The sequence below is a fragment of the Physcomitrium patens genome, chromosome 23 (assembly GCF_059467195.1).
Source record: "Physcomitrium patens ecotype Gransden chromosome 23, ASM5946719v1, whole genome shotgun sequence".
NCBI lineage: Eukaryota > Viridiplantae > Streptophyta > Bryopsida > Funariales > Funariaceae > Physcomitrium > Physcomitrium patens.
The window spans coordinates 746,609-766,917 of record NC_143432.1 but is presented as its reverse complement, the minus strand read 5'-3'; the positions used below and the strand labels follow the sequence as shown (position 1 = coordinate 766,917).

Below are 20,309 nucleotides of genomic sequence, written 5' to 3'. Positions count from 1 at the left end.
CACGTCAATGAAAAACAAAAATAACAAGCTCTTATACATTTACAAGATTTGTAGATGGCTTCCATATGTTTTTACTAATATTATGTTTGTATTAACATACAAGAAATTTTAATTATATTAACACTTCCTTAAATCCATGACTTCTTCAACTTCAAATTCTTAGCAATTATTTCTATCAATAAAAAGTGGTGGTATTTATTTTCTTTCCAATATATTGATTGTAGTATGAGGCTAAATTAGAAATGTGTAGATTATAAGATGGACCTTAATTGAATTTGGTAATTACAATAAGTATACAACTTTATTTATTTATTTTTAAATAATAAATGGATCAAGTCTTTGATAAGCTAACTTTTAACAAAGTCAACTAGAATTAATATTATAAAAAAGTAATCTTATCTTATTACCAAATTTAAATATAAGATGTTGTTTTTTAAGAATGTCCACATTAGCTTTATATTATTCTTTAGCATCTTTTAGATGTATTTTCATTACTTTATATGATATTAATAGATATTATGAAAAAAAAATCAATAATTTCTTTATGATTTTTATATAAGGTACAAAATATACCATTTTGATTAGTCAATCCACTATCATAATAATATAGTTATAAGAATTTGAAATTAGAAGATCTTCAATATTTCTATTGACATAAATAATTATAATTTCTTTGGAATAGGTGGTTGATAAAAAAAACTGTATTTAAGTTAAAAATCCATACCTTAAAATTTTAACAAATAAAAGGAGTTTAAAATTAAGTATGGAACTTAGCAGTAGCATAAAGCATGTATTTGATGGTTGTAATCTAAAATTATCCAATTATAAGGAACATATTCCAAATAGTTGTTTGTCTTTACAAACTTTTTTATATTTGAATACGTGATCATTTACTTGAATCCATCTAATTTGACGGAACAACCTAATACTATATGATCTTATTTTCTATAATATAAACAAAATTTATTTTAAATGTTTTTGAATTTTTTTAGTGTTAATTGTTTAAATTGAGTTGTATCAATTTGCATAGATTTTAGTCTTAATAAATAGAATTTTGAAGAATAAGTTGTTTACATTATTTAATTTGTTCATCCTAAATCAAATATTTTCAAAGAAACAAACAATATTACAAAAATGTATAAATAAATTTTCAATTTATTTCTTTTTTTTTACTTTTTATTATTATTAAATATTTTCTACATGTGCTCTTTATTACTATATAATATAAATTAAATTAATTTCATTGTTTTAGCTTTCATCTCATTGTGCTAGACCTACTTCAAATTTTATTAAAAAAAATTATAAATCAAAAACAATTTTTAGTGAGTAGAAATTTGAATAATGTTTTCATGCTTGATGATTGTTGCTGCACAGTAGTTCCCATCTCCGCATGTTACTGTTATCTTCTGTCTATGTCTGCTAGAACATCTTAAATCGGTTCATATCGCATTTAACATTGTGCTCGTCTTCTGGTTGTGAATGGTTTGGCAACGCTTTTTTGAGAACCCTCAATTGACTCATTTCAATGGACGTCTCCAGGTCGTTGAATTGGGGAAGCTGTAATTAAAGGGATTAAATCAGGTGAATGTGTGTGGTTAGCGAGATGAAGGATTACGCGGAAGTGTGGAGACAGCTTCAGAATTATCCCAACCAGCCCTTGTTTGCAGAAGTGCATACAGAATACATGCTGAAACGGGCAAACAGCACAGAAATCTGAGTGCGAGATTGCTGAGGTGTTTTCTGAAGATCCAGCTTCGTGTCGATCAGATGACCGAGTAGCAGGGTACTGCTGGGTCTCTCGTGGGGGCTTTGCTTAGATTTTTAAGAGCACTGGTGCTCCTTGGTAGGGCCCCAGTTCAAACTATAAAATAAAAAGAATAAAAATAAAAAAACAAGAAATGGATGGGTTATTAAGTTAATTCTGCGACTATCACAAAAGGCAGGGGTAGATTTGATATTATCAAGAATACATGGGTATTCTTGATATTTTGGCAGATTTCAAGGCCATGTAGAAAATCACATTTGTCTCAAGACTTCGAATGCTTTTACTAACGCAAGGATTGGATTGAGGATAACGATCATCTCATATCAAAATAAATAAATAAATAGAACATGTTTTTTACATGTATGTTTAACTTAAATTGATAATAATAATAATAATAATAATAATAATAATAATACTCAAAAATATCACATTGTGACACAGCTAATTGGTAGGTTTTTTATGAAGACGCAAGATGTATAAAGAAAACTCATGCACAAACTTTTTGACTTTTTCTGTATCTCAGTAGCTAATAAATCAAACTTGGCTATAATGTTGATATTTTATTGTTACATTTTGTTTCAAGTAGGCTCCTACCACCTGGGTAGAGCCACAATTAAAGGTCAGGGTGAGGTGAAGTAGATAAAATATTCTTTACAACGAAAGAGGTTTATAATCTGGGGCATTTCATTCAAAAACAAAAGCATTTAACTATCTAGGGACAAATAAACTGATAATTCCTAGTTCTTTATCATTGAATTATCTATATGAAAAAACACTCTCTAAATCGTTGTGTAGGAATTCAAACTACAACTTTCATGAGTAGAATTAGTGGTAGGTCATAGTTTCTAGACAGCTTTTGTGTACTCTAAATCTAACTGGATTTGGACTACTGATCTTCGAATAAACCCTTACAGATGGTCATGCTTGGTGCAACCTCCTACAGCTCGATGCAAAGTTATGCCGAAGATTTAATGCTAGGATTTTTACCTCATTCAGGAGAGATCTTTTGTCTGGGATTCTGGGAATACTACTCAGAAACACGAGAAGTATTCATTTTTAGCTCTATCACTTCAATTTCTTGAAAATAAACCTTACGTTTGACGGTAAACAATTTTGAAGGAATTTTTCAAGTCAACTGTAAACTTCACAATCAAATCATCTTTCGAACGACAGTTGAGCAACGTTTCTTCGCACCTCACCAGTAGCTTTGACATGATATTAGAAGCACATCGCAAACTTTTAAAAGCTTCAAGTGATGGTCAAGTGCACCTTACATCAGACTAATGCACGGATCTTTTGGACCGCTCCATGATAACTAACAGTTCTTGAGCTTAAGGCACATAGTCTTCGTCGAGTTCACTAAAATCTATATCGTCAATCCGCCCTGAACCCTGCGGCGAGAGCAAAAAGGAATTCAGTTACTCTTGAAAAGAGGAAAAGCAATCGTTCAACTGACAAATTGTCCAATGACTACTAATTATCAGGTTAAGGGATGATAAGTGGTCTTCAAAGATCCTCAAGATGATTTGAACAAGCAAACAATTTAAGAAGGAATTTGTGCCACTGGATGAATTTCAAGCAGTCTTCGAGAAAAAAAGTTTCTTTTGGAGCGGTTACCTGTCTATTATTAACCTTTCCAAGGTAACCCGTAGCCTTGAAATTTTTCAGTTGCAATGGACCTAATTTTGCTTGGCTCTCGCTCACTGAAATCTGAAAGCTCACCTGCATTCATTGATGATCGCAAAATCATTTACTTGGATTGTTTAATGTGTAGTGAGGATTAAGAAAGAAGATAAGCTAAAAACTGGGAAGAAAAACCTAAAAAGAAAAACAATATCAGTAATGATTAGATCCCCACCTTTGAAATCCCTGGAGGAACCTCAGCTAGGGTATCTATACGCAAATTCTCTTCCTGTCACCGCAATATTGAGCACAATTATTCAACATTGAGCACAGTTAAGAATTGACATGGCACATACTGTAAACTTTCTTGCTACAAATTCAACGATGAATGTCGAAACTGTAAGGACTTACGGCATCCAACGCAGGTTCTCCTTGTGCGTCATAAACTCTGCCGAATATATCCTGCACACGAAAAAACCCCCGCCTCTCGTTGATGCAAAACCTTGCAGCGAATTCCAAGGTCATCCCCACAAGTAAATTAAAATCTAAAATAAAAGCCAGACTGCAACCACTTGCTTACTGCATTATAGACTGATTGCTTGGTAGGGTTTTTCACGTCGCCAGTCACTTTGAAACATCGAACGCTGAATGAAGTTCCTCCCGTTACCGTTGTCTGGCCGCCTGAGGACAATCCAGTCAGCAATCCAAACATCAGTGTAAATTGTTTACACTAGTGTCCCAGAACGCTGGCTCACCAGCAAGCCTAGATAACAGAGGCCGGGGTCGCAATAGATGTTAAATTTGCACATCATGTGTCGATCTTCAGTAAACGCTCCAATACACCATCCTACCAAGCAGTGAATGAGCAATGCTTGGTAGATCTGAACATTGAATGTACTAGTAGAGCACGAGAAACAAATCCCTGAGCAATAGAGATTTGGACTATGGACACGATTTCCTTTTCTGTCTACTTGCTGTCACAGACAGAGTATTCTCTATTGCACGTAGAAGAAGCTTCTAAATTTGAACAGTAACACTTACTTGGACATGGAACAGGGGCCGCCTCAATGTTCGACAAGGTCAGTTTCACATCAGCCAACGCGGCATTGTTCATTCCAAGAGCAAATCCAGCCGCAGCTCCGGCTCCGCTCCATACAAACACTCGACGTGTCAGCACATTCTCCACCTCCGCATCTGCTAACCTGATCACCATGAGGTTCAGCTCCTCACAAACCAAATTGCAGCAAATGCAAGTCTCATCCGAAACATTCAGTCACAATAAACTCCTCGAAACCCTCACAATTCTTAGCAACTAGAAAATCTTCTCGCAAAGACGAAAGACAGGGGACAACCTTGCGAAACACACCAAGTCATCATGGAGCACAATAGAAAACACCTGAGCTCCTAATCACCGATTGCGGCAGATTCACTGGTCCCCCGGCAGCATGAACAACAAATTTCTGTCGAGTTTTTTGAAACCGGGCAGCGACACAAGGGAGGACCGCTACCGACATCACCGCAGCAGAAGGCATCGTCGCCATGGCGTGAAAATTTCGTGAAGAACTCACTCACTGCCTTGCGCAGCTTGCAAGCTTGCTTCAACGCCATAGCTGGGCAGGATAAGGGAGAGATTCAGTCCCGTGCTTATAGGGATATAACCTGTGCCCGCGCCAGAGTTTCTATTACCGCTCCCCCCCAGTCCACCTTCGACCGCGGTGACCGTCTTGGCACCCGTCACCGCGTCAATTACATATCTTTTTCTAGATCTGCTAGCCTTAGTTTGTCATCACAACATTATTAATATGGAAAAACGTAGTTACATCAATTTTCCAAGTTTTTTTTTGAAGAATTTAAGAAATTCCTTTGATGAAATATCAATTTTAAACCTTAACATCCTTATTGAAATAACAATGTGTTTGTTTGTGCATACTATGGGGTCTTTCTATAGAATTAAAATAATATAAATATATAAAGTCTTAAAAAAATCCATAAATTTAAAACATATATTAATAAATATTACTAATTTTTAAGTATAACTAATAGTAATTTTTTAAAAATATATATATATATTATATTAATTAAAAATAAAACTTAAAATAATATGCAGTTGAATAACAAAACTACAACATTAGAGTTTGGTGCTTGAGTATTGATGTAGTCTAACGGATGCAACTATGGCCACATTGTAGAGGTTAAAATCAAAATTCTTGTGCTTAATTTAAGTACTCAAATTAGCTAAGAAGTATGTTTTTTTTTTTATTATTTTTTTTTCTTTTAATTAGGATCTATTTTAGTAGAATGTGCAATGAAGATATAGACACATTGAATGTGCTAAATTATAGAAAAGAATAATCAAAATTGTGCAAGAAAATAACAACAAGAACATAACTCTAATTATGTCTTCTAATAGATACAATAAAAGAATACAAGGCAATAGCTACCTTTGACCTTCATTGCTTCTAACATTGCCATTACTTGACAAAACTAACCTCAAGTGAGTTCATAATACTCAAATTTTCTAAGAATTTTGTCGCACTTCTAATTTGTACTATATTCTATAAAACTATAATGAGTGCACAGTTGATGACAAAAAAAAGTGGTCCACCTAAGCCACAACAACCACTTGTTTTGTGAAAAAAAATAAAAAATAAAAATAATAATGGAAGATTCTAGCCTCGTAATTTTGAAGAAAGATCATGAAGAGAAAGAAAAAGAAATTATATTATTCAAATAGAACTTAGAATTGAATTATTTGATTGTAATAATTTCTTTGAAATAGTTGGAAGATGGATTTTGATTCAACCTTCCTATTGTTTTAACCTTTGTTTTTGTACTTTAGTATTTTGCAATCCAAACTTTGATATTTGGAATATTTAATATTTCAAAGGTTTACATATTTTGATTCTTTCAAGATTTCTACTTATATTTTGTTGAGGCAAATTCTATATGAGTTCCAAAAGTTTGCTCCAAAAATTATGGAGGGACTTAGAAAAATCTCAAAACATGGCCTAGATAATGATTTTTCTTCTAATTTAATATTTTATATAGAAAAATATTCATAAGTGGATTAGAATATAAAATTCATGATAAAAAATCTTATCACAAAAATTTAAAAATTAATTTTAGTTAATGATATGATTTTTTTAATAAAAAAAAAAAGTATTTATAAATTAAAGATTATGTTAAAGATTGTAAAGTTTTATCAAAATATAAGACTTTACATTAAATTAAATCCAAAAAAATAGTTCTAAAAATAAATTTTAATGTATTAAATATCAGGTTTTTAACAATGGCACTTTTGGTATTATGAAGTAAGACATTTGATTCCATTTCTAATAAAAAAGAGGCTATAGATATGGAATCCAAAGATTTCATAATAATATGTTACAAAAAGATAGCTATCAAATAAATTATTACAATCTTAATTATAGATTCCCTTAGAATTTAAGTCCATATTTTAGATGTTAATATAATTAAAGAATTGCAATAAAAATATATAGTTTATTAATTATAATTTAAATAGTAAATAATATCTATTTTTTTTTGAGATAATAATTTTTTTTATGTCACCTACATCATCTATTTTAGACTACAATATTAATATTTATGTAAAAAAAATAACTCAATAATTGGCTAATTTATCTATATAGAAAAGTTAAATTTTATCAAAAAAATTGTAATATATTTATTAATTTATATGCATCAACTAATTGTAAAGACTTGTTGTCAAAATATATATCTTTGACTCTAAAAAATAATAGATTATGGGTAGATGGTATGACTAAGTGTAATGAAAAATTATAGATTATTCCTTTGAATCTAGATAAAATATAATGGATGATTATAGTGTCATAATGTTAGATAACACAATTCAATCTCTCCATGACTCAATAGTATGGCTAAAAACTTGTAGCCTCATAATAACAAAGTATTTTTTTTGCTTGAAAAGAAAAATTAAGATTTTAATTTAGAATTTTGTAGTATTAATTTAAATCCAATATGATTTCAAGTAAAATTAAAATCCAAAAAATTTAATGCAAACCTTTATAGGATTCTTTTTACTACTTTTTTTAAAAAAATTCCTAATTAATTATTTGCTAGTTTACTAATTGATTCTTCACTTAGGTTACTTGCCTTGTAGATTCACAATCTTAAATATACTTCTCTAGTTACATAGATTGTAATTCAATTAAGGTAATATACTTAAGCATTCAATGAAAGAAAATAAAGGAATGCCTATATTGTTAAAAAAAAATGACATATAAGGGTAGAAGGAGTGTCAAGGACAAGAACCTGATGGAAAGAAATAAAAAATTGAGACTTTTTCAAAGAAGTATAATAAAAAAGAAATAAAGAAGTATGTATATTAAAAAGAAATTAGAATGGCTATCGCCAAAAAACAAAAAAACTAGAGACTTCTTGAAACTAGAGTAGAATCAAGAAAGGAATTAATAAGAGTAAAGAAAGCTTCACTCTTGCCTCTATATATACTATTTACTTAGGAGCTACGTAGTGACATTCTATAGAACCTCCATAATGTGTTTTCTTTGCACAATATGTATCTTAATTTATAAGGTAAGTTTTCTATATGGATACCACATAGTTAATTTATTCTAAAAGTGTCAAGGACACAAACTAGAAGAAGATGCATAAAGTCATAGAATCTATGTCAAAAAAAAAATGACAAAATAGAAGAAAGTATGTATTTTCAAGGAAGAATTAAAATGGCTATTGCCAAAGATTAGAAAACGTGAGACTCTTGAAAGTAGACTAAAAACCAAAAAAAGAATTGACAAGAGTAAGGAAGGCCTCACTCTTGCCTCTATATATACTACTTAACTAAGAAATATGTGGCAACATGCTATAAGACCTCTAATAGCCATCCAACTTGGAAGACACTTGTTTAATTTGTAAGACAAGTTTCCTAGGTATGTGCCATATGTCCAACTTGTACTACAAGTAGTCAACATGCTATAAGACCTCTAATACCCATCCAACTTGGAAGACACTTGTTTAATTTGTAAGGCAAGTTTCCTAGGTATGTGCCATATGTCCAACTTGTATTACAAGTAGTCAACATGTCGACATGTGGCCTCCTTGTTGATTAAGTTTTCAACCTATCAATCACCTATAGACATGTATAAAGGCAAAGCAATGTCTATGATGCTTCTAAGAAAGCTTTTTATAAGATATTATCATATTTATCTATTTTGACTTAGTTCTACCTATTCCTATTATGTAGATAATTATCAAGATAAATATGTATGTCTATGACATTATTTCCTCTTTTAGAGATGAGTTCTACGAGGAGCTGTGATTACATGTTGATGAAGTCCAAGATGTGCTGAACTGTATTTGCCACAAACTTTGATCTTCGTTTCCTTTGAAGGTAGTTGATAGGTCCCTTCAATCATCGATAATATCCCATACCAGGGCAAGAAGACTACCGTGATATTTGATCATTATTGAGGCCTTCATTACTTCCTTCAAACAAAACATTAGTAATTCCATCAAGAGTGGTTCTTACTTCTAAAAGTATCACTAAACATCAGGAGTTCCTTCCAAAATCGTGGTACCAAATGCATTGTATCTTGCATCTATTCGAAGAAAAATATGTTGTTCTTGAGGGTCTTCATCTTGATTTTGCCATCTTGAAGGTTGTGATAGTCACAATATTTTGTTTGGTAGCTCAGCAAATGATAACTCTTGAATTGAATCTTCTGGTTGTTCGTTCTCTATCTTCCAAGTATTAAAAAAATCAAAGAAATAATGATACAAGATAGAATAAAATCTCCATTGGGCTTGCTTTGCTTTATAGGAAAGAATTTCTTGACTCTTTATCTTAGTTTTGATAGATGTTGATGAAAAGCTTTAACTTTGGTTGATGCATTTGCTAGATTTCTAAATAGCTCCCATGTGCATTCATAAATGTCATATCCACACCGATGTATGAGATATTCTAACCTATTTTGGTGTTGTTTTCAAGGACATATACTAAGAGGTTGTAGAAGATGCTAGAAGGTTCTAGAGAAGCTTTGTAGTTTGTAGAAGCTACTTGAGAAGCTTTCTAGCTTGTAGTATATATAGTAGCGAAGACTGAGGGGATCCTCAGTCTTGACAACACACCTCTTGGAGCTCTAGCTCACCTCTCTAGTATTGTTCTTTTATTCATCTGATTAATCTAATTCTTTCTAATTCTTCTTGAGCTTCTTTTTAGATTTCCAGTCAGTATTCTAAATTCATGATAATTTGTCGAGACTACACTCATCTTTCATATCAGAGCTAATTCCTTCTTGTTTGAGTGTAGATTATCCCTCTCCTTGAAGGTGCTGGTATTTTACAAGTTGTAGATTACTCTCATCTAAATTGATATTTCTTCTATTATAATATTGGAGTCTTATCTTTCTTGGAGAGAGTGGATTATCCCTCTTCTTGAAGGTTTTAAGGCTTTTTAGAGGTTGCGGAGTACCCTCCTCTAAACCAATACTACCTTTTTGTAGATTCATTTCTTTTTTTCTCTTAGAATGGCCGGAGGTCAAGATATTAGTATGACTGAAAGTTCGGAGTCCAAGGAGGATGCCATTATGAATGCTCTTGCTACGTTATCATAGAGAACTGTAGACATTGAAGGAATCATTGTAAGGCTTCATAATGATAGAGCATCTAAGATGGCATAATTGAGGATTCACTAGCCTCAAGCTTTTGCACCAAGAGAAGCAACTTTGCCTCTAGTTCAACAAGGACCATTGGTTTACAACGAAAGGAGTCCTGAATTAGCCTTCTACATAAGTTTGATAGTACACATTCTAAGTTTTGAGGTTTTGTCAATCAAATTAGATTGATAATAGCTTTACAACCCAAATGCTATCCAACGGAGGAGTCACGTGTTGGACTGGTTGGAACTTTGCTCACAAGGCAAGCTCTATTATGGTTTGCTCCTTTGTTTGACAAAGGATCGTCAATTTTAAATAACTTCAAAAAATTTTTGGAGGCGTTTGGCGAACATAATTAGGCATGATGGGCTACAATAAAGATGTGGTCACTACAACAAGGGGCACGTTTTGCATTAGTCTACGCATCAGATTTCAGACAATTAGCATGGGACATCAATTGGGACGAGGAAGCATTGATGAATCAATTTTTATTGGAGCTTGAGGGATGACGTGAAGGATTTGTTATTACGTCTTCTCAATCCACAAATGCTCAACGAAGCCATTAGCCAAGTTGTGAAGTGTGATAATCACCTGTTCCAACATCGCCAAGACGAATGCTCAAGACAACCTACGGCTCACTATGCTCCAACTATGTCAACAAGCAGCCTGAATTCACATTCAAAGGTGGAAGACATATAAATTGATGTGGTACGTATTAAATCTCTAACTTTAGAAGAAAAAAAGTGACGTATGGAGGAAGAAGTATGCTTGTATTGTAGTGAAGAAGGCCATAGAGCTGGAAATTGTCCCAAGAAGAAAAATTGACGCATTATCAAGACTAGAGGTACGTTTGTTCAAGAAAATGAAGATGCCCAGCCACAATAGGGACTGTACAATTGGACGATTCAATACCACAACAACAATCAAATTCTTCTCTTTCTGCTCAACTTGTCCATTGTTTTACCATTCTTCTATCTTTTGGCCTTCAAAAACTAAAAACCTTAGCATTATTAGATTCAAAAACATCTGCTTACTTTTAAGATAAAGAATTTGCTAAGCATTACAAGATTCTTCCAGTATGAAAACCTAAACCCGTTCACGTAGAAGTAATAGATGGACGACCTTTATTATCTGGTTGTGTCATCCATGAATCAGAACCTATAGAGGTGACGTTTAAAGACCATAGTAGTTATATTATTTTCAATATTATTAGAACCCCGTCAAGCCCTGTTATTCTTGATCTTTCTTAGTTAGAAATACATAACTCTTCCATAGATTGGAGATTACGAAGGATGATATTTCTTATAGAACATTCTGAGAGTAAGCCTATTAGAAGATCTCGAATCAAAAAATCCTTATTTATTGGAGGAAGAGCGTTTGTAACATCGTCCAAAGAAGGTATACAGTTTGTCATTTATGCGACTCCAACTAGCGGAGAGAAGTTTTCAACAGCAAATATATCGGAGCATCAAACATACAATTGAGCCATAGACTTGCAAAAAAGAATACAACCACCTTTTGGCCCAATCGACAATTTGTCGGAGATGGAGTTAGCGGAGTTGTAGAAGTACATTGATAAGAATCTAGCCAAGAACTTCAATTGTCATTCAAATTCGCCAATTGGGGCACCAATCTTATTTATGAAGAAGAAGAAAGATGGCTCACTGCGGATGTGCGTGGATTATCGAGGTCTCAACAAGGTGATAAAGAAGAATCATTATCCATTACCCTTGATATCAAGGCTTCTAGAGCAACTTAGACATGCAAGGATCTTTAGAAAGATTGATCTAAGAGGAGCATATAATCTCATGCGAATCAAGGAAGGAGACAAATAGAAGATAGCTTTTCGTACAAGGTATGGCTATTTTGAATATAATGTTATGCCTTTTAGTCTTACCAATGTTTTGACGGTCTTACAACAGATGATGAATGACATCTTTTGGGAGTACCTTGACGATTTTGTTGTTATCTATCTAGATGATAATTTGATATTTTCTAAGAACGTAGAAGAGCATGAGAAACACGTTTGTCTGGTCCTTGAAAAACTGTGCAAGCGAGGACTTTACGCCAAATTGGAGAAGTGCTTGTTTCACCAAATTGAGATGGAATTTTTGGGATTCATTGCAACTACGAAAGGCTTGAAGATGGATCCTAAGAAGGTGGAAGCAATCGTATCATAGAAAGTTCCAAAGGCGATTAGAGATGTACGATACTTTCTTGACTTTGCTAACTTCTATTGGATCTTCATCAAGAATTTTACTCAAGTTGTTGCTTTGCTCACTCGATTGACATGTAAAAACAAACTTGAATGGACACCTCTAGCGGAAAAAGTATTTCAAGATCTTAAGACGGTATTTACTATGGCTCCAATCTTAGTACATCCAAACTTTACAAAGGCCTTCTATTTGGAGACTGATGCTTCAGATTTTGCTATGGCAGTTGTACTTTCAAAGATAGGTGCAGACAAAAAGCTTCATTCAGTTGCGTTCTACTCTCAAAAGTTTTCTACTGTCGAGATCAACTATAAGATCCACAATAAAAAAACTTCTTATAATAGTAGATTCTTTTCAAGAGTGGCGTCACTTTCTCGAAAGAGCTGTGTATTCGATAACCGTCTACACAAATCATAGGAATTTGGACTACGACATGTTACCTTAGGTTTTGAATCATCGTCAAGCTTGATGGAATATATTGCTATTCAAATTTGACTTTGATATTACTTATCGGCCTACAAAGCAACAAAGACTATCCGATGCATTATTTAGAAGATTGTATCTAGTGCCAAAGGCTAAAGAAGCAGCATTTGATCAACAGTGTACAACATTATTGAAGTTGGAATAATTCAGGCTTTGCTTTGCTATAGTGCCATTGGATGCTGACTTCCTCAACCAAATACATACTACGACTATTGGAGATTCTATAGCCCTCGATATCACACAACGTTGTCATATTGTAAGACCACTATATGATAAAAATATAAATAAAAAAGATTTTATTAATATTTAGTCATCTTGGATGTTAGAAACAGTGGCCAATTCCAGTGCCAATGTTTAGGGGCTTGTTAATGTCACCTCATTCTAAGCTATACCATTGTATGTGACATCAATAATATGTTCTACCGACGTCATCAAACCAAGTATCCTCGATACCAACGGGACAACCAAAATCATTTTCTAACCCTACATGGAATAAGCCTAGTAGGTATATACCAGTGGAGATACCCAATATGCCTGATGGGGGTGCAAAAAGACCACTTCATTGTTTTTGTTGCAGACAGATTGGTTATTATGCTAGTGAATGTCCCAATCCCAGAGCCAATAACGATTACACACCAATATGTAGGAATTGTAAGCAGTCGAGCCATACTTATCTGCAATGTAATGCTCTGTTCAATTTCAATAATCGAAATCAGCAGATCCAAAGCCAAGAAAAAAATTGAGGAGATAAATCGAGGTCCTCAAGATTCTTCAATAAATCGGGTAGAATGTGTCCAAGCCGTTCTTACTAGGAGTCGGCAAAAGGAAAAAGGACCAATTCAACATTTGAATGAGGTTGATGCAAAGGGCTAATTTGACCCAATTATGGGGACATCCAATCTAGGATTTGTTGCGGGCCTCTTACCCAATATGAGACCTGACTCGGTTGGGTAACCCAATGAGGTCCCGATTACGGAGGCTTCGATTCCATTTCAAGCTATTCCGTTTTCTATGCCATTTTAGGGAAACGTCCTTTCTGTGGAAAGATCTTTTTAGAGGCGGGAATTCCATAGAAGTATGGTCTGCTGTTCCAATTTCGAGACTAAGGTAGAAGAATAAGGGACCTTAGTGAGTTAAAAATAAATAAATAAATAAAAATAAAAAAAATAAAAATAAAACTAACAAATAACAAATGAATTTATCCTTGTAATATCTAGAAGTTATTAAAAATAGTGTTTCTAAGCACTTTGTATTGAAATTAAGCTTTTACATTGAAATCTGAAATAGTTTGTATTTAGATGGTTGAAACCTACTAGACTATTTGAATACTTACAAAACATTGTTTTATCTTCTACAGCCAAATGTCCAGTGCATTCGCAAGCTAGATAGTATGTAATACGATATTAGTAGTGAACCCAATGTGAAACGCTTGATGTGGGAGGTATTGGAATTCATTTATTTTTATTTTTATTTTATGGAGAATGAGAATAAATATTTTGAAGGAGCTTCAAGTAAAGCTTCTGGTGGGGTTTCTTCTAAAAGACAAGGTATGTACATAGATCCATCCGTTGGTAATATGTTTCAAGCTTTATCATTATCTATATAGCAACAGTAAAACAAGGATCGCAAAGAAGCTTTACCAACCAAAGCATTGTAAGCAGTGGTCAATAAAATTGATTAATTTGATGGAAGGGATATTTCAAAGTATTTAAGATGTTATGTTCTAGAAATAGAATTAAATCAGGTTTCTGAGAAGAAGATGGTTGAATTATTTGGACTTGCCACAATACCAAAAATAAGAGAGTATATTACATCAATTATGGAATATTATGGAAATTCATGAGAGATTTTTTTACATGCATTAAAAGAAGAATATTTCTTGGAGGATATTGATCGTGTTATTAAGAAACTATTTCTAGAATGGATTGAGCGACCTAATAAGAATTTACAAGCAATAGAGCTACTAAGGGAATTTGAGAGGCAGTATTCTCAATTATCAAAGGTAGAAAAATTGACATTAGAGCCGAATAAGGTTGAATTATTTCTTCAAGTTGTTGATCAAGAATTACAAGGAAAATTGGGATTGCTTCTTAAAGACAAAGAAGAAGATGAAGGATTGACAATAAAGTGAAAAAATATTAAAAATACAGTGGATTTGCTTGTAAAAGAGAGAAAAGAGGAAGGATAGGAATAATATTCCAAAAACAATACAAGCACCTAAAATTCTAATACATATAACACGACCAACAATACAACCTGTTCAACCTTCAACATCTTTATCAAAGAAAGGAGATATGGGGACTGAAGAAATTATACGTGGAATGCGAGATCTTCAAATCAAATTGACAAGACTTGAAGAAAATACTTTTACAAACAATTTGAATAATGTTTCAAAACAAGGGTATGTACAAAGATGTATCTGGTGTGATGACGCTTCACATACTAGGAAGGATTGCAATAAATTTAATAATATGGTACAGTAAGGAGCTATTTACTAGAAAGATGGAAAGATTGCATTAAATGATATAGAGGATCTCTTTCAAACCAATTTTGGCAAAAGAGGTATGAGAGCATTGATTCAAGATTATTTAATAGAACATGGAATAGCAACACGAGAAAGTGCAAGTTATGGTGCTAGAGTAGATGATGACTTTGGTGGAAGTATAGAAACTAGTGAATTTTGGGCTTCTACCATTTCTATAATGCAAAAAGGAAAAATGCTTAAGGAAGCATTATTAAGGACTGCAGTTACAATACGAGGTGCAACAAGTTGGGAAGATCTTGTTGAGTCTCTTTCAGTTCATACATATATTTCTAAGAGCCAACATGAAGCTTTGATGGAAGAAAAGAGACGAAGAAATTTTGATGATACAAGAGAAGGAAATTCTTCTAAGAGGCAAACTCGAGGAGATAAGGCTCGTGAGGCTGCTTCACAAGAATTGCCTATAAAGGGTACCTCAGCATCACTGGAAGAAAAAACAAAGGAGACAAAAGATAAAGATAAATTAATTGCTTATAAGCTACTTTCTGATATTGAAGCGGCAACAAATTTAAAAGGGGTGTTGGAAGAACGTATATTAAATGCTAAGGTGGAATTCACACTAAAAAAAAATTTAGAAATTACATAGAAGGAATTTCATGATGTTATCATTGACAGCATTAAACTAAAGAGGTAATTAATGGACGAAGCTAGAATGAATCATGCTATTGATGCAAGATTATATAAAGATGAAGAAGAGGTTGATAATGGTTACAAACAATCAACAAATAAAAAGAATGGATATAATCAATGAGTATGTTTCGAAGATTATATTGATAAGGAAATAGAAGATTCAAGCCATTATACTCAAAAGCATTGGCCAAAAATAACTACTGAAGTATTGATGAAAGTAGGATATACAGAAGAACCAATTGTTGTTTTAGTCGACCATGGTTCTGAAATAAATCTTATATCTAAGGATCTTTATAAGAAGCGGAAATGGCCAATTGATATAGAATATAGATGGATAATACGAGCAGCTAATAACAAATGAGGTGAATTATAGTGAACTTGTTCAGATATCAAAATTCAGATTGGAGATGTTGCGACAGAACAACATTTTTTAGCCCAAGATACAATGTCTTATCCATTGATTTTAGGACAACCTTATATTATGGTAACACGGATGGAAATAAAAGTACTTAACGATGGTTCTACTTATGCAAGACTACATAGTGAAGATGGAAAGAAAGCTATACAATTTCTAACAGTACCTCCTAATCATGAACGAAATTGAGATAGGTTGAGGGAGAAACCATTGCCAAAGATTGTTGAAGGATTTAAGGATTTTGGGGAGGTACCACTATAAAGCGCGATTGTGGAGGTACAAAAGAGGAGGTACTCTCACGAGATGAAGGTGTCTTTGATACGAGTTTTATTGGTATTTTAGAGAATGGAAATATTATGTATAAGAAAGTTGATGATTTTAAAAGAAAAGAAAGAAAAAGATTATATAGTATTAAAAGAGAATTACTCAAGTTAGGGACATTAGAAGATGATGAGAGGATTTTAAGTGTTTATGAAGAAAATAGATTGGAGGATACTTTGAAATTAATTACATCTATTGGATTAGGAGATAATGATAAGATTATAGAAATTCATTCAAAGGAGGTTTATATTACACTTGAATCTTTTCAAGCACCAAAAGTTATTGTAGAGACAAAATATAAAGCAGTAGATAAAAAAATAAAACCTGTTGCCGAACCTTTACTAAAAGATTCTAAGGAGCAAATAGAAGAAGCATCAAAAGAAGAGAGTTTAAGAGATCCAAAGAAGATTGGACATCAGTTTACAAAGAAGACTTTTGAAGAATTGAAGATTGGATGTGATGGTTCTTTATTTCCAACAAAAATTGAATATTTTAAAAAAAATGCTTACAAAATGAGGTAAATCATTTACCTTTGGGTCTCATGAAATAGGATTTGTAGATCCTAATATTGTTGCTTCTATATTTATCTTTACAGGTACTCATGTACCTTTGAACTTAAGATCAATTCCTGTTGTGAGGACACATTTACCTAAATTGGTGGAATTATTGAAAGAAAAGATGCGAGTGAAAATTTTGGAGCCTTCTTTTGCTCCTTATTCTAGTTGTTGATTTATGGTGCCTAAGAAAAATGGATCTTTACGTTTTATTTAAGATATGCAGCCAATGAATGCAGTAACTATAAGAAATGCAAGTATAAGACCTTTAGTAGACGAATTTGCAGAAGCGTTTGCGGGAAGGGAAATTTATTCAATGGTTGATTTATATTCGAGTTATGATCAATTTCAACTTGTGCATGGGAGTAGAAATCTAACAACTATGAGAACGCTACTTGAATTACTTAAAATGTGTACTCTCCTACAAGGTGCTACTAACTCAGTTGCACATATGATGAATGGGAAGAACAAGGAATTAAGAGACTTCATTCTTGAAAAAACTATGTCTTTTTTAGATGATATTTTTATCAAAGGATGTAAAGAAGGAGAAAAAGATGAAACTTTAGATGAGAGAAGGTGTTGCAAATATGTTGTTGATCATATACAAGATTATGAAAAGATTTTAATTCGACTTGAAGAGGTTCATCTTACACTTTCAGGAGCAAAATCTACATTTGGAGTACATGAAGTTCTTATTGTTGGGTATTTGTGTGGATTTTTTGGGAGAAAGCCAGATGAAAGAAAAGTTGATGCAATTAGAAGGATGAAAGATTCATGTGACTCTTTAATAGAAGTACACAAGTTTTTAGGAGCTTGTGTATTTTATCGTATATAGATTCCTCAATATACTCATGTAGCGGATCCATTATATGAATTATTACATAAGGATTATCAATTTAAATGGAAAAGAAAGTATACTGAAGCAATGCAGAAACTAAAGGTGTTATTGGTGACACCTCCAATTTTAAGAAAAATTGATTATGACTATAATAGACAAGTAATTCTTACTGTGGATACTAGTCCTATTGCTATTGGATGGACTGTGGATCAAGATGATTTAAGTAGAAATAGATTTGTAGTTTGATTTGGAGCTAAAATTTTAAGTATTCATCAACGTTCATATTCGCAAGTCAAAAGAGAACTTTGAGGAGTTGTTTCGACTATAGAAGCTCAAAGAGATTATTTGATTAATGCAACAGTAGTAATTGAAACAGATTTCTCCCCATTACTTGGAATGATTACTAATTGTTCAATGCCGGATATTGCAATGTTAAGATGGATTACTTATATTAAGTCATTAAATCTGGAATTTAAGCATGTTGCTAGAAAAGATAATTTAGTAGCAGACATGCTATCTCGAGCAAGATATGAAAGAAAAGACGAAATGGTTGAAGACATTGATGATGTTGGATCAAAATTCTATTCAGTATCAAATCTTAACAAAGAAGACAAGCTATTTCTTGAATAATTTTATGAAGGAGAATTATTAGATATTGGTTATTACTTGAATATCTTGATTAAGCAAAAGAATTGGTCTACAAAAAAATTTAAACGAATAAGAAAAAAGGGATATGGATTTTTGCTTCAAGAAGGATTCTTATGGAAGAGATCAAAGAAAGGAATTGAAATGCCACAAAGAGTGATAGGCAATAAGGAAGAGAAACAAAAATTATTAAATGGGTTTCATGATAGTTTATGGACAGGACATAGAGGAATTTGGGCTATTTTTGCTAAACTTAAGGAACGATATTGGTGGAAAAATATGTACCAATGGGACAACCAAAATCATTTTCTAACCCTACATGGAACAAGCCTAGTAGGTATATACTAGTGGAGACACCCAATATGCCTGATGGAGGTGCGAAAAGACCACTTCGTTGTTTTTGTTGCAGACAGATTGGTCATTATGCTAGTGAATGTCCCAATCTCAGAGCTAGTAACGATTATGCGTGAGTGTGTGGAAATTGCAAGAAGTCGAGGCATACTTATTAACAATGTAATGCTCCATTCAATTTCAATAATCGGAATCAGCACATCCAAAGCCAAGAAAAATATTGAGGAGATAAATCGAGGTCTTTAAGATTCTCTAGTAAATCGGGTGGAATGTGTCCAAGCTATTCTTACTAGGAGTTGGCAAAAGGAGAAAGGACCAATTCAATATTTGAGTGAGCTTGATGCGAAGGGCTAATTTGACCCAATTACGGGGACATCCAATCCGGAACTAGTTGCGGGCGTCTTATCCAGTATGAAACCTGACTCGGTTGAGCAACCTAATTAGGTCTAAATTACGGAGGCTTTGGTTCCATTTCAAGCTGTTCCGTTTGCTATGTCATTTCGGAGAAATATCCTTTCTATGAAAAGATCTTCTTAGAAGCGAGAATTTCATGGAAGCATGGTCTGCTGTTCCAATTCCGAGTCCAAGGCGGAAAAATAGAGGACCTCATGGAGTTAAAAAAAAAATAAAAAAAATAAAAAATAAAAAATAAGAGGGCATTCGAAGATCAAGATTTTGGAATTGGAGTGCTAGCTTCAAGCTCTTTTGAAAGGTATAAGACTTAGTTTCATAGGATTTGGGAAGATTGGCAATTGTTGCTCAAAGTCAATGTTTGTATTGTGATTTGGGTTTTTTTTGCAATAAAGTTAAGGCTAGTACTCTTAACTGTTTTTCAAAATTGAAGAGACATCTGTGATTGAAATTTTAGATGGTTGAGTATGCCAAGTGCACGCAAAAATTTGTGTTAATCTAATGATACAGATAGAGGATATTTGATCATTAGTATAAAGAGGTATCAGAAGTTGGCATATTGAGGTTGTTTAGGATTTCTGTAATATCTGGAGATCTACCTATTGGAATAAGGTGAATTTTGACATGATAAGTCAAAGACTTAATAACAAAACTGCACACAAAGTTTGAATGAGAATTAACAGTTAGAAAAGGAGAAATTGTAAATCAAAGTTCATTATCAACTTTCTAGGCGGCAGTCAAGGGACATTAGTGTGGATTTATGGCATTTCCTTGCAATCTATATGTTGGATTGGATTAAAACTTATTGAGCATTTAGAAGACTTACAAAGATAGTAGTGGTAGAAGTTTTATACTAATCGAATAT

General features: G+C 33.0%; 1 protein-coding gene across 3 annotated transcripts; it reads right to left on the bottom strand.

Moving 5' to 3' along the window:
• Nucleotides 1-2,983: 2,983 nt before the first annotated feature.
• Nucleotides 2,984-4,971, bottom strand: LOC112275584 (uncharacterized). 3 transcript variants are annotated; one of them, XM_024506061.3, is made up of 7 exons: nt 4,741-4,971; nt 4,430-4,582; nt 3,969-4,069; nt 3,800-3,850; nt 3,624-3,677; nt 3,383-3,487; nt 2,984-3,156 (listed from the first exon to the last, which is right to left on the bottom strand). In XM_024506061.3, the coding sequence occupies exons 1-7, from the start codon at nt 4,763-4,765 to the stop codon at nt 3,097-3,099; spliced, it is 549 nt and encodes a 182-aa protein (XP_024361829.1). In that variant the 5' UTR covers nt 4,766-4,971; the 3' UTR covers nt 2,984-3,096. The 3 variants fall into 3 exon arrangements, with proteins under 3 accessions (XP_024361829.1, XP_024361830.1, XP_024361828.1); XM_024506062.3 differs by having other exon boundaries at nt 4,430-4,590; nt 4,755-4,971; XM_024506060.3 differs by having other exon boundaries at nt 4,785-4,971.
• Between the last annotated feature and the right edge of the window lie 15,338 nt (nt 4,972-20,309).

What these genes read in the sequence shown, in the direction of transcription:
- LOC112275584 (XM_024506060.3), bottom strand. Translation starts at nt 4,929, where the DNA reads ATGGCGACGATGCCTTCTGCTGCGGTGATGTCGGTAGCGGTCCTCCCT. An exon ending in GGCCCCTGTTCCATGTCCAA is followed by an intron (nt 4,070 to 4,429) that starts GTAAGTGTTACT and finishes GATTGTCCTCAG; the next exon opens with GCGGCCAGACAACGGTAACG. An exon ending in AGCAATCAGTCTATAATGCA is followed by an intron (nt 3,851 to 3,968) that starts GTAAGCAAGTGG and finishes TTTCGTGTGCAG; the next exon opens with GATATATTCGGCAGAGTTTA.